This window comes from Pseudoliparis swirei, chromosome 24, assembly GCF_029220125.1.
Source record: "Pseudoliparis swirei isolate HS2019 ecotype Mariana Trench chromosome 24, NWPU_hadal_v1, whole genome shotgun sequence".
NCBI lineage: Eukaryota > Metazoa > Chordata > Actinopteri > Perciformes > Liparidae > Pseudoliparis > Pseudoliparis swirei.
Window position 1 is genome coordinate 4107574 of NC_079411.1, and position 19288 is coordinate 4126861.

At 45.7% G+C, this 19288-nt stretch overlaps 1 protein-coding gene across 1 annotated transcript; it reads right to left on the reverse strand.

The window, feature by feature from the left end:
* Positions 1 to 39: 39 nt before the first annotated feature.
* On the reverse strand, positions 40 to 19144 carry radil (Ras association and DIL domains). Its single transcript, XM_056408742.1, is given in 20 exon segments — positions 40 to 1893; positions 2010 to 2149; positions 3025 to 3164; positions 4091 to 4418; positions 4922 to 5148; positions 6171 to 6321; positions 6717 to 6889; positions 9482 to 9605; positions 10584 to 10700; positions 10863 to 10975; positions 11122 to 11273; positions 11423 to 11460; positions 12426 to 12556; positions 13270 to 13623; positions 13626 to 14031; positions 14112 to 14273; positions 14370 to 14485; positions 14967 to 15074; positions 16834 to 17341; positions 19034 to 19144. Coding segments are annotated over 20 exon segments (3672 nt in total). The 5' UTR covers positions 19118 to 19144; the 3' UTR covers positions 40 to 1793.
* Between the last annotated feature and the right edge of the window lie 144 nt (positions 19145 to 19288).

Genomic DNA, 19288 nt, shown 5'->3' on the forward strand with positions numbered 1-19288 from the left:
CCGCGTCGGCCGTGTTGGGTTCCTAAGCAGACGCGTGCAGGTATCCAACAGTCTTTATTCGTAGGTACCGTCATTGTCACAACAGTAGAAATGATGATCGGAAGAATGGACATGCATGACATCGTTGTAGTACACACTTTTAAAATGCACAAAAATAAAATTCTGTTACTGCAAAACAATGAACTGAATCAAAACAACGCTGATGGAGAATCAGTCACAATAAATAAAAACAGGCAAACCAAACGGCAACATTTAGAGTTGAAATTATTAGTTTTGATCATTCAGAAACAATTAGCTTGTTTAACACTCAAATATACTATTTGGGTTTGAATACTTTTCTTTATGTAAATACTTGTAAAACTAATCTTGTTTTTTGACCTTTTGGACGGACAAAACAAGCCGTGAATTCTTCTAAAGCATTTTTTGACACGACAGACTTAATGATTAACTGGAAGAATAATCAATACTGAAAGTATCTGTCGTTGCAGTCGCTCTCAGCTTCAGCTCCGCCCCCTCGTTCTGCAGGGGGTCAGCGCTCCCCACGGAGGTCCAGAGCGGAAGGCCAGGCAGCATAAAACTGACTAATCATGGCATTCTTTTTCTGGAGTGACCCTCGCTGTGCACTTTATAAAAAGGTGACCTGGTATTGTTCGAGCTGGAACTCTCAAAAGTGTCAGTGCAGCCAAAAACGTGTTAAGTCTGCTGATACTTTTGGTTTTGATATGCTTCTGAGATTTCTGCCTCGATCCTAATACACTTGTGGTGAAATAATCCGGTTTTGTTCTCACGGCAAAGAAAATGACTTCGGCTCGACACCACAAGCAACAAAGAGCTTTTTTTGTAATACGGGTGTAGCTAACAACCTGTGAGCAGCAACAGTTTCATTCCTGTTCATAGAACTTAAATACATTCAAAACATTTAGAAAAAGAATCCAGAACTATATTTCTGTCATTCCAGAAAATACTGGCTATTTCTCTTGTTTAGTGACCAATGGATTAACAACCAAATTCTCAGTTTCTCTTTTGAATGTCAAAACAATATGTGACCACGTGTTTCATATTTTACAAACTACTATTACCACCTCCAGAACCAGAGACGTAGAGCACATATTCACAACTAAAAGTGAGCTCTGTACACACAGAAGCTCTGGAGCGACGCGTGTTTGCGGTGATGATCCGGTTCTTCCCGCAGAGGTATAAAGTCCAGTGATGAGGCTCAAAGTGAAATGGGAGCGCCCAGGGCCTGGAGGTGTCGAGTCGCCCTCCTCCGTCACCCACTCACGTACAAAAGTCCACATTCAGACGCAACTGTCCAGTCTGTCGGATTATAAAACAACACTCTAAAAGCACCGTGTAAAACATCCGGCGTCCTCTCGTTCGTCCGCAAATACATTTGTAACGCGCTACCTCACGACTCGATTACTAAACACATTTCACTTTTCTAGAAATACACGGGGAAGGGGGGGGAGAAGAAAGTCCAAAGTGCGCACATGCTCCGACCGAAGAGGAAGTCGAAGGCCTGCTGTGCTTTGAAACCGCCGTCAGTCCGGCTGCTTTGGACAAACGCCGATTCATTTGGGGAAACTTTTCCTCGCTGCGATTTTCCCGCTCTGGCAGCTGTGGAGTCGTGGAGCGTCGTCTCCGGTTGGATTGCTCGGCTTTGTGCCGACGCCGCCGCGGGTTTCACGTTCGCATCTCATGCTGCGTGTGTTCGTGCAACGGCGTTTGGTCTCGCCGGTCCTACCTCTCCTCTCGGTCGTGGCGGACGCAGCGGTCGCTCGGGGGGGAGGCGATCAGCAGGAGGAGGCGCTGATCTTCTCCGAGACGTCGGGGTCAGATTTGGCCACCAGGAAACGGAGGCGACCTCCTCCCAGACGAATGAGATCCACCGCGCTGGAAGCGGGAGAGAGGGAAAGAGTCCGGTTACGTGAAGCTCAGCAGAGACAGAGGAAGGATGTCTGGGTGCCGATCGATCGGCGAGAGTTAACATGGGAAGGCTGCCTCCGTACCTCTGGTAGTCTGCTCCGATCAGACTGGTCCCGTTCACGGCCAGGATGCGATCTCCGATCCTCAGTCTGCCGTCGGAGGCAGCCGGGCCGTCGGGGATCAGAGTCCGGATGTAGATGCCGGTGGCGTTGAGAGGAGTGTGCTGCAGGAGGAGGAGGAGGAGGAGGAGTGTTTTAGAGCGTCAGGTATTCAGATGGGCCTCAGATCGGTAGAGTTGTACTGCTGTGAATTAAAGTACGTGGCCACTTTTTCATCCTTAATATAAAGCAGATACACTTTAGAAATGATATATGATACCAAGTATTAACAGTTTAATTGGAGATTTGATTGCATCTCAACATAACTTATTTAAAAACTTTTTTAGTCATACTATACATATATATTATATAAATCATTTCTAAGCAAATCTAATAATTTACATATATATATTCAGACTTTTTGACAAATTGATTTTTTATATTATTTTTTAAATATTATTTACAATGCCTTTTCCTTTCAGTAGATCACGTTTTTTAATGATTTCCAACACACTCCACTAACTTTTTAAAATAAATATAGTAAAATATATTTGCGGGTCTTACTTTAACCTTTAAAAAAAAAAAATACAATACCTTGACTGTTTTCTTTACATTTCTTTTTATGATTTTGGATTTTTTTTTGTGGAACATTACACTACGACTTTTTTCAACTAATGTGACGACCCAGAGGCCACAGCTGTGTTCCTGGTTGATTGGAGGTTGAGGCCTTCAAGGAACGGGAGGCACGGTTATGTTTTTAGGGTTGTCCGTCTGTCCAGTCCATTCTTGTGTGTGTGTGTGTGTGTATATATTAAACATATGATCAATACGCAGCTGGATAATCCGGCCGGAATGCTGGAAGTTGTTTTTGCATTCTTCAAAAAGTATTAATAACAAACGTAGTCAACCATGTTTCACAAAGACAGAATCGCACTGCTGAAACCGGAAGTAACGGGCAAGACGAAATATGAAATCTGTCTTTAAAGATCCGTGAACTCACCAGGCCGTCGATGAGTCCCATGCCCAGTCCGTAGGGTCCCTTGTCCAGCTCCACTACAAACACCACACACAAGTCATCAGCAAGGGGAGGGGCGCCAGGGGAGGATACAGGGAAGGGAAACTCACACCCACTAATACACCCTGCAGAGGACACGGACACCCACAAACACAACACACACACACACACAAAACACACAGGGTCGCGATATGGGGTTGGACAAACACAAGGTATTTCTGTGCAGAAGACAAACGCACACACAGATACTGAGGCACATGCTACATGCTACAGACACACACACACACACACACGTGCTTCTGACGAGAGCCTGCAGATGTCACACTCGCTACACTGAAAGTGTCATCTGAGGCAGAGCTGGCCGATCCGTTGTTACACATTGGTCAGCTCCGGTGGGAGTTTTATGCGGTGTGTGTGTATTGTGTACTGATGGGAGATGGGGCAGCAATCCAAAGAACTGTCATGAAATGTACGAGTAAGCTGATTTCCTCTCAGTCAAGAGACTGACGGACATGAAATACAGTTCAACTCGTCAGAGCGGCGGCAGTCGTTACTGCCCAAACTAATCAAGGTCTCACGGTACCTTGCATAACAATTAATCTAATGAGTTCCCTGGATAGAGAAATATAGATATAGAGCTCAAATGTTGGGGATAAGATAGCGCTGGTGCCATATCCTGAGCTATCCAAATTGGAAAGAGATGAGAGAATCTCTAACATTGTGTCTAATGAACTGAAAGGTTTAACATCTAAACTGCACATTTGAAGACCATATTAATATGTCTTTGTACAATGGCCCTAGAAGAAATCATACTTATTGAACTTTTGGGATTCGAGCAAATGGCTGCAATGAAATAAAGAGTGAACATTACAACATTATCAAGGGGTCTGAATACTTTCCGGACCCTCTGTATGTGAAGCTCACGGTGGTCATGTGAAGACCTTTAGTTGTGGCGTTTCTGTTCTAGATTCCAAAACGCTGCCCCTGTGTTCCTTTAATTTATCCCCTCTCCTGTATGTATATATATATATATATATACTACACAGCCTACCCTCCAGTCCGTTGGAGATGAGTTCGTTGGTCTTTTTGCATTCTGCCGCAGTTCTGCTGGTGCAGCCGTTGGTCTGCGCGTTGGGGCCTCCGCCGTGGCCCCCGACTCCTCCGTCCGGGTACAGCGGGGTGTGGGGGGGCGTCAGAAGGCAGGACGGGTCTGGATTGGCGGTGCGCGGGTGGTGCGCGGTGCCGTTCCTCCGGAGGCTGTGTGTGTGCGGCGGGCCCGGGGGCCTCTCCCGGGCCCTCTCCTCTCCCGTCTCGGCCGTCGCCTCGTCCCCAGGACCCGCAGAGCGGGGGCTGCTGCTGGCCGGAGGCAGCAACTCCCTCTGTGTCGGGATTGGACAGAAACACTGTTTAAAAAAAATAAAAAAAGACTACGAGATCTAAAATGAGGGAGAAATTAGTTAAAATCTTCCCGTTATACATATTTTGCTTTTTCTTGTTGCCGTGCACAAAAAGCTTTGTTCCTAGATAATTATGCATCTCTGTAGTCAACTTTAATTGGAATAATTCACCATATTTTAGAATGTGTGTGACTGTGTGCGTGTGCATGTGTACATACGAGGGTGCAGTAACACGAGGGATTATGGTCTAGTCAGCCGTTTCCACTAATTAGACGGCCTAAAGACTAATCAGATTAACCATGTCTAGGTTTCTGTGAGTGAGTTTGTGTATGTGTGTGTGTGTGGGCTGGAGTCGAGGGGTGGCGTCTTTCATTTATGGGATTATGGAGGAACTCCTCGACAGCCGCAGCTGCCGAGGCCCACGGCCTGGATTACTGCGAGGTGTGTGTGTGTGTGTGCGTCCTGGGCGGTGTGCGCTTTCTGACCTGAACGTCGGGCCAGTCGGCCGTGTTGGTTCCGTTGGAGTGTGTGTGCACGGGGGGGGTGGTGGTGTGCGCTTGCGTCTTGGTGCGTAGCCCCCACAGGTAGTGACGGATGTAGAGCAGCTGGCGGTAGATGCTGTCTTCCACACACTCGCTGTCCAGGTCCACTCCGAAGCCAGCGCTGGGCAGCACTATGGGAGGGTGGTTCTCAAAGCTCTCCAGGAGGTCCACTGAACACACACACTGATGTTAACACACCTATACACACACACACCATGAAATAACTGATCCACGTGGCAGTCATTCATTAAAAGCTTATACTTCATATACCAATATTGAACTTTTTAACTCAACTACATTTAACTGAAAGCAATAGTTACTCTAAATACTTACACTACCGTTCAAAAGTTTGGGGTCACTTAGAAATGTCTTTATTTTTCAAAGAAAAGCACTGTTTTTTCAGTAAAGATAACATTAATCAAAAATACACTCTATACATTGTTAATGTGGTAAATGACTATTCTAGGTGGAAACGTCTGGTTTCTAATGAAATATCTCCAGAGGTGTATAGAGGCCCATTTCCATCAACTATCACTCCAGTGTTCTAATGGTACATTGTGTTTGCTAATCGCCTTAGAAGACTAATGTCTGATTAGAAAACCCTTGTGCAATTATGTTAGCACAGCTGAAAACAGTTATGCTGGTGATATAAGCTATACAACTGGCCTTCCTTTGAGCTTGAAGTTTGTAGAACAAAATTAATATTTCAAATATTAATCATTATTTCTAACCTTGTCAATGTCTTGACTATATTTTATATTCATTTGATAAATAAAAGTGTGATTTTTCATGGAAGACACAAAATTGTCTGGGTGATCCCAAACTTTTGAACGGTAGTGTACATTAATGTAAAAAATTTACAATAAACTAACAAATTATGATGTATTATTCAGGATGTACACATATATATATATATATATAATTATAATCCATAAATATATTAATATAGTTTTTTGGGGTCATTTGTATGCCGATGCTAATGTATTACGACTCAAGTAAAAATGTGCATACAGGACTTCAAACTTTAAGAATAACTTGAAAGAAAAAGCCAATCTTCTCGCTGATAGTCTTGTTTATTTGTGCAGTTTGTTTAGAGGCATCCGTGTTGCATTGAGACTTTTCCAGTCACAAGATCAGAGTCATTCTTCCATATCGGAGGTCTGATGTGGTTGTTCCACAAACACACACGCACCTGTTCTGTAGATGTACGCTTCATCCTCGCTGCTGGGTTGCCAGGTTGGGACGGGGCCGATCTCCGCCGTGAGCTGGTACTGGGTGAGAATCCTGTGCAGCTGCACCGGCTTCAGAGCCGGGTGCTCACTGGACAAAGCTCGCCAGCTCATCTGCTCACGGAAGAAGAAATAAAAAAGGAGGAAAAGAAAAAGGAGGAGAAATTAATGGGACGTCCTTTTTCCAATCCAGCAATCAGGAGGAAAGACAATAAGCATGCAGTCACAAGTTGATCCCGGCAAATCCTTTTTAAAGACTTAAATCAACAGCTGATCAAAGTGACTGGTTCATGAACAACAGTTCTTTCAGATGTGTTTAAAACACCGATTGATTATTGATTACTGTCAATTTAAGCTTTCCTGTCTCTACTTTGAAGACTTCTGGATCTCAACAGCAATTTTTAATTCAGTACGCTGCGTTTATTTTCAAGTTTTACCACCTAACTCGTGCCAGCTAGCAATCCTGTATAAAATTGTGGGTAAATGTGTGCGTGTGCGTGTCGTACTACCTGTGTGAGCTGTTTTGGGGGCGTGGCCAGTATGGACACAGTGCTGTTGAGTTTGGTGAAGAATTTGTCCGCCAGATGTCCCAGACCGGACCTGCTGGCCCACTCCATGACCATCCGCAGACACGCCTGGATCTGCAGCACCTTGGAGCGCTGGAACCAACCCCGAGATGGACCTGCACACACACACACACACACATTGCAGAGTGTGTGTGACATTTTTTGATACACAATACTATGAAAGAGTGTTTTACATTTTTACATCAAACTAGACTATAACGTTTCTATTACAAACTGTACTTTGACATTTTTATGATACGTTAGTTTCACACTATCGTGCACACACACACACACACAGTGAGATATTGATATTTTTCATCAGAGGCACTGCAGAATGTTTCTCTTCGTGGGTGTGAGCTCGTCTAAGGGGGAAAGCAGACGACTGCGTGTGTCTTGTCGACGATACACATATTATACACGACAGACATGAATTTTTTAAAAGTAAATTGATGTTGAAGTTAATGAACCAATAGGAACAGCCACCTGCCACCTGCTCATCGCAGAATGCAAATCAACTGCGGCATCGACGACCGTCAGCTGACGACCAACCGGCACACGACCGCCATTCTCCCCCCGCGTAATCCTTTCTTTCTCTGGTGCACATCAAAGAACTGAAAGGAAGTTTTGTGTGAAGTTAAGCAGGCGATAAATTGAAATCTGGCATTTGTCAGGATGACGTCCCGTAGTTTGTCAATCTGTCGATACCTCACTGCAGCTATAAACCCCGTGTGAGCCTTCTGAAGCTTTCTCACCCCCAATGGGAGCTCCTTCGCCGGGGTTTGGTGCAAACAACTGGACTATTACGCCAACGACACCCGAGGGTCTGTACAGCTGAAACAATAGATTTAATCAATATCTTTTTTTAATAATCACGAGCTATCTACAAAATGATAGATCAGAGATGTGACAGATTTAGCGACTTGATACTTTCTGTCTGCGTTGAGCAAAACAGACACGATGAAATATAAATAATAAAAGTACGTGCTCCAAATACAAACCGCAACTAACAATTACATTCATTATCAATTAATCTGCCATTTATTTTCTTAATTAATGAATGAAGCGTTTGGTTCTTAAAAAGTCAGAAAATACCAAAATAAATCACCCGTAACATTTTCTAAAACCCAAAACGACATCTTCAAATAACTTGTTTCGTTTGTACAACACGGTAAAAACAAAGCTACTCAAGTTTACTCTCACATAAAAACATCGCATCCTCCTCTCCTTTTAGGAAATATTTGGTATTTTTGTTGATAAAATGTCTATGAGTGGACGAATCGTTGCACCATGTCTCGTGACAGCAGAAAATATAAAACATCGAAGCGAGGGCAAGGTGGCGGATACAAATATAAACACAGATCCTTCAAATTAAAATGCATTACTTTGAGAAATACTATCTTTTTATGATACTAAAAAGATATTTACTAAAGTCAAAGAATTATGACATGATTTGCACTATTAAATCCAGGACTCTCAGTCTCAGGAGTGTCTGGGAAGCCAAAACCATCCGCCTCACGTCATTAATAAATTAAAGGTAAGATCAGGAGCCATCTGTCTCACTAAATTCATAATCATATTCTACTTATACTGCCAATCATGGCCAGCTGTTGCCACTTTTTTCAATAAAACAGAATGTAACCGTCTACAAATTAGACATAACGGGGAGCTAAAGGCAGACAATAAACTGGCAGACAGCACCCACACAACTATTATTCTGCCATATGTTTTGGGCACACACACACACACACACACTCCCCTCTGTAATAGGCTTATGTCTCGGCATACAGTAATCTACGTGTGAGGCATCGTAAACGAACGAGACATCACTTTACTTCTCAGCAAGTGTGTCATAATACTTCAAAGCAGCTGGTTCTCACACACACACACACACACACACAAACGTTTTTTTAAACACAGATCACTGGACACTCCCACAAAAGGTGTCACAAGACGCACAAACACACAATCATACGAGTCTCTTTCAGAGTAAAATCGAGCTCGGTGCAAACATCAGCGTTACCTGCCACTAACTCTTTCACTGTTACCATGGACACCAGCAGTGGAGAAATCTCAATGAGCGACAAAAGGGGAGGGGGGGGGGGGAGAAATAGAAAGCCAGACGGAGATGGGGGGAGGTGGAGCTGAGGAGGGGAGCAGGAGAGCCTGTGCATGAATATAAAAAGGTGTTTCTCCTTCTCCTTCTCCTTTCGCCAGACATGTGATCTCTCCCTCTCCATTGGCTAATGAAGACATATGGCGTGTGTGTGTGTGTGGCTGGAGATACAGGGGGATGGTGTGGAGAGGTTGGAAGAGATGGCTGGTTGGACACATGGATAGAGCAGAGGGTAAATTACTATATTGTGTGTTTAGTCAGTGTCGTAGAAGGCAAAGTTATCACAGCAACGAAGTGGCCTTCCAGCCTATTACCCTTCAATCTGACCTTTTCCCATCCTCACTCCCTCCCCTCTCTCTCCTTCAACCTCTACTCTTTTTTTTGTCTCACCCCCTGATGGCCAGATGGAAGGAAGGCGAGGAGGAGGAGGAGGAGAAGGGGGGTAGACAGAATGCAGATAGGAGAAGGGCATAGAGGACAAATCTCTGTTAGTCTTGGTCAAAATGCTGACAAGGACACTCTCTCTCTCTCACACACACACACACACAACTTTACACATCCCGAGGGAGGTCTGTGTGCGTGTGTTTTGCCCTACCTTTGTCCATCAGATGGTTAAACAGCGACACGTTGGAGAAGAAGAAGAGGTAAGCGAACATCTGAGCCTGAATCTCGGGGTGGACCTGGTAGCCCTGCAGAAGCTCCTGGCCATTCTGGAACACCTGCACTCAAAACATGCAGAAACACAGGTGAGCATCCAGATGCCGTTGCCGTGAAAAGACATGCACCTGTGTCTATTGTTGCTCCGTCAAATGGCCATTTTCTTATAGAGGTCATGGAGTAGTGATCTCCACCTCCCGTTTTTTCATTCCCCCCCCCCCCCCCCCTTCCATCTCTGGGTCCTCCATGTCTCCCAATGACATGAGAAAGTTTTAATGGAATGTCAGAAAGGTCCAAACTACTTATGTTAAAATAGGAAAATAATCGAAATGATAAATACGATGTGGAATAAGAAGCCGGAGTTTAGCTGTCGTGACCTTCACTTCTTGCTGCATGAAGCAGAAATGAAGACAGAGGTCACTGATCCCGTCTGACCTGTACCGGATATCACCCCTTCAGGTGCAGTGGACAGGTATTTTATGCACACGTTGGAATAAATATGCTATGTTATATTATTTATTAATCTTTATTCAACAATTACTATCCTATAAATCTGTTACGTCTCTTTTGCAGGGACAAACAAGATCATTGTTGCATCGTCTTCACTGTGCAGACTAACTAAACATGTTTCTCTTTTCCACGGGGAAATAGAATAATTTAGGTTTTTTTTAATGTCAAAATTCTTTATTCTGCAAGAACGTTCACTTCCCAAATACTCTTCTTTTATTAGATAAACACCGAAAATAGCAATTCCAGTGAAGTTACAGACATCGGTTGAGCAGTTTTACCCAATAATATTTTAATATTAATAAAGTGAATAAAATTGTACAATCGATTCATTTTTTTATTCAAAAGTGGGGTTTTGTTTTTCTTAAAACTATTAATAAGAAAACCTATACAGGATATTTAAAATGTTAAGTGGACATAAGACATAATTTATTTTAAATATATATATTTCTGACACATTTTGACTCATAAAAAAATATATAAATTGCATTTTCATGATCCTGACAAACCTAACGGTAGAGCGAAGTGCTTACCTGCAGCACCCTGCGCACAGGTTCAGGAAACCCGACACCTCCTTTCCAGCAGGGCTCAGAGCTGTCGACTGGGAATGGATTACAGTCCAACAAACCTGGTAACACCACATAGAGAGCCTGGACACACACACACACACATTATGATGAAAGTGATCTGAAAGAGCAGAATAACCTCGTCTGGGTATTCATTGTGCGTGGACTTCTGTGTTAATGAGAGTTGTCAATCAGCAGATACAAAAAAAAGAAAAAAAAGGTGTCGTTTCCTCAGTGAAGGGTTACCTTGGTGATATAGTAGACACATTGCTGGAAAGTGTACATGATCACTTCTTCCAAGATGGTCATCGCCTCCTCGTTGGCCGAGATGGTCGCGGATAGCAGCGACTCCTTTGACCCTGAACGATGACAGAGATAGAGGCGGAGCTAAGAGGCTGAGATGTAGCTGCGTCAGTGTCTTCTGGGTGTCAGAGTGAGTAATGAGTCCTCGGCCACGTTGTTTTCACACTCCTCACTCACACTCTTCGTGTGTGTGTGTGTGTACCTTGCAGTGTCTCTATGCTGTGTGTGTACGCTGGTGCCCTTTGCTGTATGAAGTAGAGGATCTCAATGGAGTTGGACATCCAGAAGAAGATGGTCTGCAGGTCTGGGATCAAGTCGGAGATACTGAGCAGAGACAGGGTGGACGGGTCCTGGCTACACACACACACACACACACACACACACACACACACACACACACAGCGAAGGGTTAGACAGGTAGACAGACTGACACCACCGACATACCAACTCAAATACGGTGCATGAGCACAGATGCTCTCTTTCTGTTGGAAAGCGATACTCACTGCTGAACTTGCTTCTGAGCCAGCTCCTTTGTCTTCTCCTGCAAGACACACACACACACACACACACACACAGCAATTAAGCGCTCATTAAACTTTTAGGATGTGCGTAGGAGAACCAAACTTCATGACGTGCCATCATTAACCTGCAGAAAGAAATACCACCACTACAAAACCTAACACACTCACACTGAAATTACCGTGTGCCTCACTGGATCGGAGAAAGGCTCAACGATATTTATAAGATGCCCCCCCGACACACATTTGAGGATACAAGGTAGAACACTGAGACTAAAACACAGGAGGCTGGACCACATTGTGGGTTTCCCTGCAGTGATTTAAAACAAGACCATTCTTATAGAAATAACATACACACCTTCAGGGAGGAAAAGACAAGCGCACTGCGAATTCCTTATGTTTAAAGAGAGATCTATTATTTAGGCCGTTATCTCCTGACTAAACTCGAGGTGGAAAGATCGGGGTTTTCCATCCCCGCCGCTAAACAGTTTCTTGGGTGAGACCCCGAGATATTGTAATCTTTTAAATCAGATAAAGACGCAACATGACGAGCGACGGCCGAGTGGCCTTTCCCTGTACCTCCATCAGTACATTCAGCATTTTCTTTATATCGATAGCCGTCAACTTGGTGGCAGTTGCCACAGAGACGGACAATTCATTGTGTAGGCAGAATAGTGTGTGTGTGCGTGTGTCTGTGTCTGTAATACAGTACAACACATGCAATATGCAACCCTGTTAAACTATTCACCTGACCTGACATGGCTGAGTTTCTCTCCACATGAAGTCATCTTAAGCAGAGACACACACACACAGACACACACCCACAGGTAGACAGAAAGACACACACACGTAGACAGAAAGACACACACACACACACACACACACAGAGAGAGAGACAGAGAGACAGTGTGACACAGAAAAGGAGACAGACAGATACAGATACAGAGAGCGAGACAGGCTCGACACACACACACACACACACACTGACCCATGCGATGGTCTGGATTCGTCGGACAATCTTAAGCAGCAGTTTTCCAAAGCTCCCCGGTGGGAAGGTCGAGGCCGAGTGTTGAATGCACAGACACAGCAGGTAGGCCGGCGTCAGCTTATGGTCGTCTCCTGGGAAGAACGTAAAAGGTTCAGTACGCCCAAGTTATAAAACTACACATGTCTCATGTGCCTCTCGTGGTTTCTTACTAGTTTGCGGTTCACAGATAAAAAAATGTAAAAAGAGTAACAATGACACAGATTCTGACGTTGGTGTTCATGGACACTTCTCACGATGAATACCGACTAGACACATAAGAATGAAATGGGACTAACTAGATATCACGAAAGAAGTGTGAAATTAATTTTTGTAGTTTTAGTGAAATTATATTTTAATTGCAACTCAATACATCTTCTGAGATAAAAAAAAAAAATGGATTGCATCAGTGAAATGGGCCTCATGAGCAGGTCCTCATGACTCTTATACATTATTACCTTCGCATTGAAAATGCGGAAGGTTATGTTTTGATCGCCGTGTATTTATTTATTTATTTATTTTTATGCGTGTTACTCGCATAACTAAAAAAGTATTAAACCGAATCGCATGAAATTTGGTGGGATGATTGGTTATTATCTGGGGACCATTTGATTAGATTTTGGAATCGATCGGGTCAAAGGTCAAGGTCATGAAAAGGTCAAAATCTTCTTTTTACCATAGCGGTCAATTTTTATCCAATTGGCATGCAACCAATGCCAAAATGTTCATAATTCAATGCCCAATCTTGTGATATGCGCTCTACCGAGTGCCTGTTCTAGTTATGAATGTAATGAATCAGATCACAGACCTCCAGGTTCGATGAGAGACACGATCCTGTTCAAGAGCTGGTCTTCATGAGTCGGGTCAAACTCCAGCTGCAGCCGTCTTTTCTGACACACTACCCCTCCTCCTCCTCCTCCTCTTCCTCCTTCCCCTCCTTTTCCTCCTTCCCCTCCTCTTCCTCCTTCCCCTCCTCTTCCTCCTTCCCCTCCGGACACAACGTGGGGCGCTCCCGCTGCCGCCCCCCCGCTGCGGGGTTTCGCCAGGTGAGGCTTGAAGCTGCGTCTGACCGCGGGAACACTGGACACCTGCGCCGCTCTGTCCTTCAACACGGAGCCGCACGCCTTACAGGTCTGAGCGGCGCCCCCCTCCCCCTCCTCCGCCCGGCATCGTAGAGCTGCCCGAGGGAGCGAAGGCGCGCCAAGGTCTGAGCGGGCAAGGGCTTGGCGCCCGCGGGGTCCTTGTACAGGAAGATGTAGTGCGCGCCGAAGGAGAGCAGGTCGCCGTGCCGCAGCGTGGTGGAGCGCTCGCAGCGGGAAAAGTTCACCAGGACCGTGGCGTGGAGCACCGGCTCGACGGCGACGCAGCACCGCTGGCTCTCCCCCGGCTCCTCTCCCTTGTGGTGGTGGTGGTTCTTGTTGTTGGCATGGCGACGGGGCCCGGGGACACGGCGCAGGCGGCAGTGGAGGGGCAGGATGTCGGGAGCGAAGAGGCAGATGTTGGGGCGCGCCGACGGAGTCTCCTGGCCGACGGTGTGCTGCTCTCTGTTCAGCAGGTGCACCAGACAGTCCTGCCACACACGCGAGAATATCACGCCATCTGACATTTCGGACGTCTCCGACGCGATGACCCTCTCTCCCCTTCCCTCACCTGCTGGTTGTATCCCTGCAGCAGCAGGAGGTGGGCGGACTGGTACAGCGAGTGCCTCCCCTCTTCTTTCCTCCGGCCGCTGGAGGCCGCGTCGCGTTCCCGACCCCTTAAGGGCCCCGGCAGGGTGGAGTAATACCGCTTGGGCTCATCTCCCACTCCCAGCTGCAGAGGCACACGAGGCATTCGGGATTTCCATTGGCACCAGTGACAATGACGATCAATGACCCCTGACTGGGCTACAGTGAGCGAGGGCCCCACCTGGTTGAGGCTGGTCTCGCTGAGGCTGCGGCAGAAGGGCGAGTTGCTGGGTCGGGGCAGGGTCAGCGTCCCCTTCGCCCTGTTCCTCTGGAGCTTACGCGCCTGAGCATTAATATCTACGGGGGAGAGGAGGAGTGAGAGAGAGAACAGGTGGAGAATAATAATAAAAAACAATCAAAAAGGAAAGAGGACGAGCATGGAGAAGGGGCGCTTGAGGACACAGAGGGAGAGTGGGAAATAACAAGGAAGTGTGCTGGGTCATGACATGTTGGCCATTATGTCGGACTCATGGGTGAAATCTGGTACAGCACAGGACAGAAGTGCATTGAGTTAAGTGGAAACATCAGAAAACAAACCAGTCAGATGGAGCACATGGTGCCGGATGGAGCAGCACACGCAACATTGAACCTGATGATGGTGAACCGAGCAGGTCCTCATGACTTCAACTTGTGGCCATGCGATGGCTCTGCACACACACACACACACACTCACACTGGTTGAATCACTGGCAATGGGGGTGGCGCTGGTGACAACGCAAGTAGGAGGTGGTCTCCATGGCAATGACTGACAGCCACCCTACCTGAGGCCAGTGCCCACCTTTAGAGCTGGACTGTACCACTCGACCACAGCGCAGGGGGGAGCTCCTGTGTTTGCCCAGCCCGGACCGACCCATTAGAGCCGCCAGGAATTGGGAGGCTTTGGGCCCTACAGCAGGGTGGGAGGGGTTAGGGAGAGGGGCGGGGGGAGGCTGAGATAACACCCCCTCACCAAAACACCAAGCACAGAATAACCCCCCCACACACACACACACACGTCATCCGCACACCACAGGACGCACATGCACTGTAAAGCAACAACAACAAAAGAGTCTGTGGTGCTTCGAGTGAGTAACATCAGCAGTTAGTCAGTAGAGATACAGTTAAAGGTATGAGGTACAGGATTTCCCCCTCTAACATATCACTGTCAAATTATTAAGATATCACATTCGATGTCAAGCAACAGCTGCATTTCTACATAAACTACGGCACCTTTAATCCCCTTAGTGCTTTCATTTAGGTCCATTTGGGTGTTTTTGTCTTTGATTTTAAAATAACTTAAATAAGCAAATTGTAAATGTAGATTGCCTCCCTGAGGGGTTGATATGACAATTAAATTGGCCGTGATATGTTCATGTAATTAATGAAAATCCTACCTTTAAAGTGCTATCTCAAAGTCATAAAGTGTGTGTACAAAATACACACAATTCACACAATGTGCATGCACGCTCGCACATACACCAGGGGGGGAAAGAACTGGACAGAGAAGTATAGAGGAAGAGACTCCGGGGTTTGTGAGGGTTTGCTAAACACTACAACACAGAAGAGAAAAGGTTAGTGTGAAAAACGAAAATATTTATAATGTATAGATAATGAACATAGTTCTATCCCGAGAGGCGCTCTCTGCTGTGATTATATTTGGGTAACTCGGATGTCTCAGAGTGAATAATGCTTTTGCAGGAGATACTTTGCTGGTGATAATCTTTCATTAATTTATTCTGATCCTTTTCCGTGGCTTTTACAGGGTTGGTTAACGTTGTTTTGTGACCTGTTCAAAAAGTGTCCAACAGCTGTACCGTGCAACAATAACAACAAACATGCGACTCTCTGAACACCGGTACACTAACCGGGTGTTTCCACAGGATGCACAAGGGGAGGTGTCTGCACGTGTGTGTGTGTGTGCATGTGTGTGCATGTGTGTGTGTGTGTATGTGAGAGAGAAAATGGCAAACTGTGTATCCATCATCAGTAAACCAGTCTACATGAAGGTCACTTCGTGATTCATGCCGACATAGATGTATACTACTGCATTGCAGATGTTAAGTCATCACAGTGGTCTTACAACAGAGTTTGTGCAATCTGTTTACACATTATCTCTCGAAAGCCATCTCTAGAGGAGAGTGAATCTCCCCTGGAAACTTCAGCATCAGATGAAGGCACACAGTCCAGGTGTGAGACAGTGGTTGTGTGCAGGTACTCGATATTGTGTCTGTAGTAGGAAATGTGTCATTTATCAAAACACCTCGAGTGCCCAGACCCATCCACACCTCGGGCTGCAGAGGCTTCAGCTTTCACTCAATCAATCGACCGGCTATCCATGCATCCCCACTGCATTGTTGTGTGTGTGTGTTTTTCTTTTAGTGCTCAATTGCACATGAGCATTTTGAATAAAAGCTCAAATTAGACCTTTACAGAACAGCACTTCCAGAGAACAAAAAAACTGAAAAACATTAGCTATCTGCAGGATAATAACTGACGAAAGCTTTTATTCTGCATCTGCACACACACACACACACACACACACGCACACAGCAGAGGAGGTAACGAGCTGTGCTTTTCTGCTGAGTTTGACATGTTAAGAAAAAAAGGAAATTAGACCAGCTGCTGTCTGTGTGTGTGTGTGTGTGTGTGTGTGTGTGTGTCCTTACCAGCAGTGATGGTGTCCTTCTCCTTGGCGTTGTATTCCTCCACCTCTGCTCTCCGGCGCAGCTCGAATCGGCGAGCGTGTCCTTCTCGGGGTTTCCACAGCTCTTGCAGCAGCAGAGGCTTTTCGTTGTCCCCCATCGCGCGCAAGCATTCAGTCCGCCACCCCCCTTCTCCTCCGCCTCCTCCTCCCCCCTCCAAGCGGCCGATCACGTCGCACAGGACGTAGGAGTGCGCCGCGCTCTTGTTCAGAGAGTAGCGCTCCAGGGCCTCCTTGACCAGCTCCTGCGCGCTGGAGCGCGGGGTGGCCAGGATGCTCTTGTAGTTGGCACCGGCGCAGATCTCGTCTCCGAAGATCTTCAGCACCCCGGGGGCCGAGCTCTGCGTGGAGAGCTCGGCCGGGTCGTCCGCCGGCCGCTCCGGGGGCTCGGTCGTCGAGCGCCGGTCCCCGCGAGTGTTTGTCCCGGTTTCTACTGGGACCCGGTCTCTGTAACTCAGAGTACGGTACAGGACCTGGGGACGGACGAGAAACACGGAATGCACGTTAAGCCCACTTTATTACAGACGCCACGCGTCTCCTGCATTGTGTATCAAACAAACATCACACATAACGCTTTGAGGCGTCAAAGCATTGGAAAACTAGAATGGGCACTCGGTAGAGCGCATACCTTCGCATATCACAAGATTGGGCATTGAGTTATGAACATTTTGGCATTAGTTGCATGCCAATTGGACACAAATTGACGTGCTATGGTAAAAAAAAAAAATGTTGACCTTTCCATGACCTTGACCTTTGACCCGATTGATCCCAAAATCTAATCAACTGGTCCCCGGATAATAACCAATCATCCCACCAAATTCCATGCGATTCGGTTCAATACTTTTGAGTTCTCTGACATATGACAAATAAATAAATAAATAAATAAATACACGGGCAATCAAAAACAAACCTTCCGCTTTTTTCAATTCGAACTAACTAAAACGGCACTCGGTAGAGCGCATACTATCACAAGACAAGAGATTGAATGATGATGAACATGGCATTATAGTTGCATGCCAAATGATACAAAAAATTGACCGTGGTAAAGAAGATATTTGACCTTTTCATGACCTTGACCTTTGACCCGATCAATCCCAAAGTCTAATCAAATGGTCCCCGGATAATAACCAATCATCCCAAAATCTAAGCAAATGGTCTCCGGATAATAACCAATCATCCCACCAAATTTCATGCGATTCGGTTTAATACTTTTTTACTTAAGCGAATAACACACATACAAATAAATAAATGGCGATCAAAACATAACCTTCTGCATTTTCAATGCGAAGGTAATTACAAATAAACCAAGAGTCTAAAGCAAAGCTATAACTATGTGAGGAGATTCCCGATCACAGCCTCGAGCTAAATGTGCCAGATGCTCAAAGTGACAACAATAACATGCTGAAATTTGCAGGAATAATTGCTGCGGTTGAATATTTTTTTGAGGGAAATCACCCAAAAGTAAGTGATGGGAGCTGGTCGACTTCCCTGCATGTTAAGGATAAGGAGGCACTGCCGTCCCACAATCCCTTGCAGCAGAACCATCGTCCTAAACCGCATCAACAGCATCCGCCATCGGACGAATATGTGACTTGATGCAAGTGCGGCTTCTACCGTCACATCTTTTCTTGACCTCAGGGCGTTTTCCACCGAGGTCAAAGAAAAGTGGACCGTCGCCGACATTAACCACGTTCGCTAAAAGGTTTTCGACAAATTACAATTCAGACAATACTGGCAGGGGTGACCAAAGTTATTACAGTTCCCCCAGAGGGAGATATTTCAGTCAGGACTCAGGCGACTGACCGACGATGCCGAGCACTACAGCCCTGCTCCTTGCTCGCGGTTAAACTGAACAATCGATTTTAGAAATCGCAAAACCACACCAGATAAAACCAACTTTTTCTACATGGCTGGAAACAGCTCGAGACAATTGAGGATATAGGTTTGTTTGTTTTTTGGGAATTTGGGTGAACTAGCCATTTAAAGTCATTGTATTTTTAGACAGTGCAGAGCCAAACACTTCCCCAAAAACTCTATTAACATTTGCTTGAGCACATTTGTTTACATTATTTAATTTGCCCTTTTGTTTACTTAGATGGTTCTTTAGAGATCGAAAGACTGAAATGGCAGTGTGTGTGTGTGTGTGTGTGTGCATGTGTGTGTACCTGTGTGAAGGTCCTGCTCTGGCGTTTCAGGCGGCTCTTGGATGGTAGGGACATACTGGCCCCAGAGGAAGAGCCGTAGAACATGGTGCTGCTGTTGGCTTCACAAACTCCACAACTGGTGAACGAGGAAATACATGTTAAATATTCTAATATCCTAGTATTCAAACACACACACTCAAATGCTCACACGCAAAAAGCCCATGCATAAAAAGGTGGCGATGGACTCACAGCTACATCTGACACTTACTTGTGAAA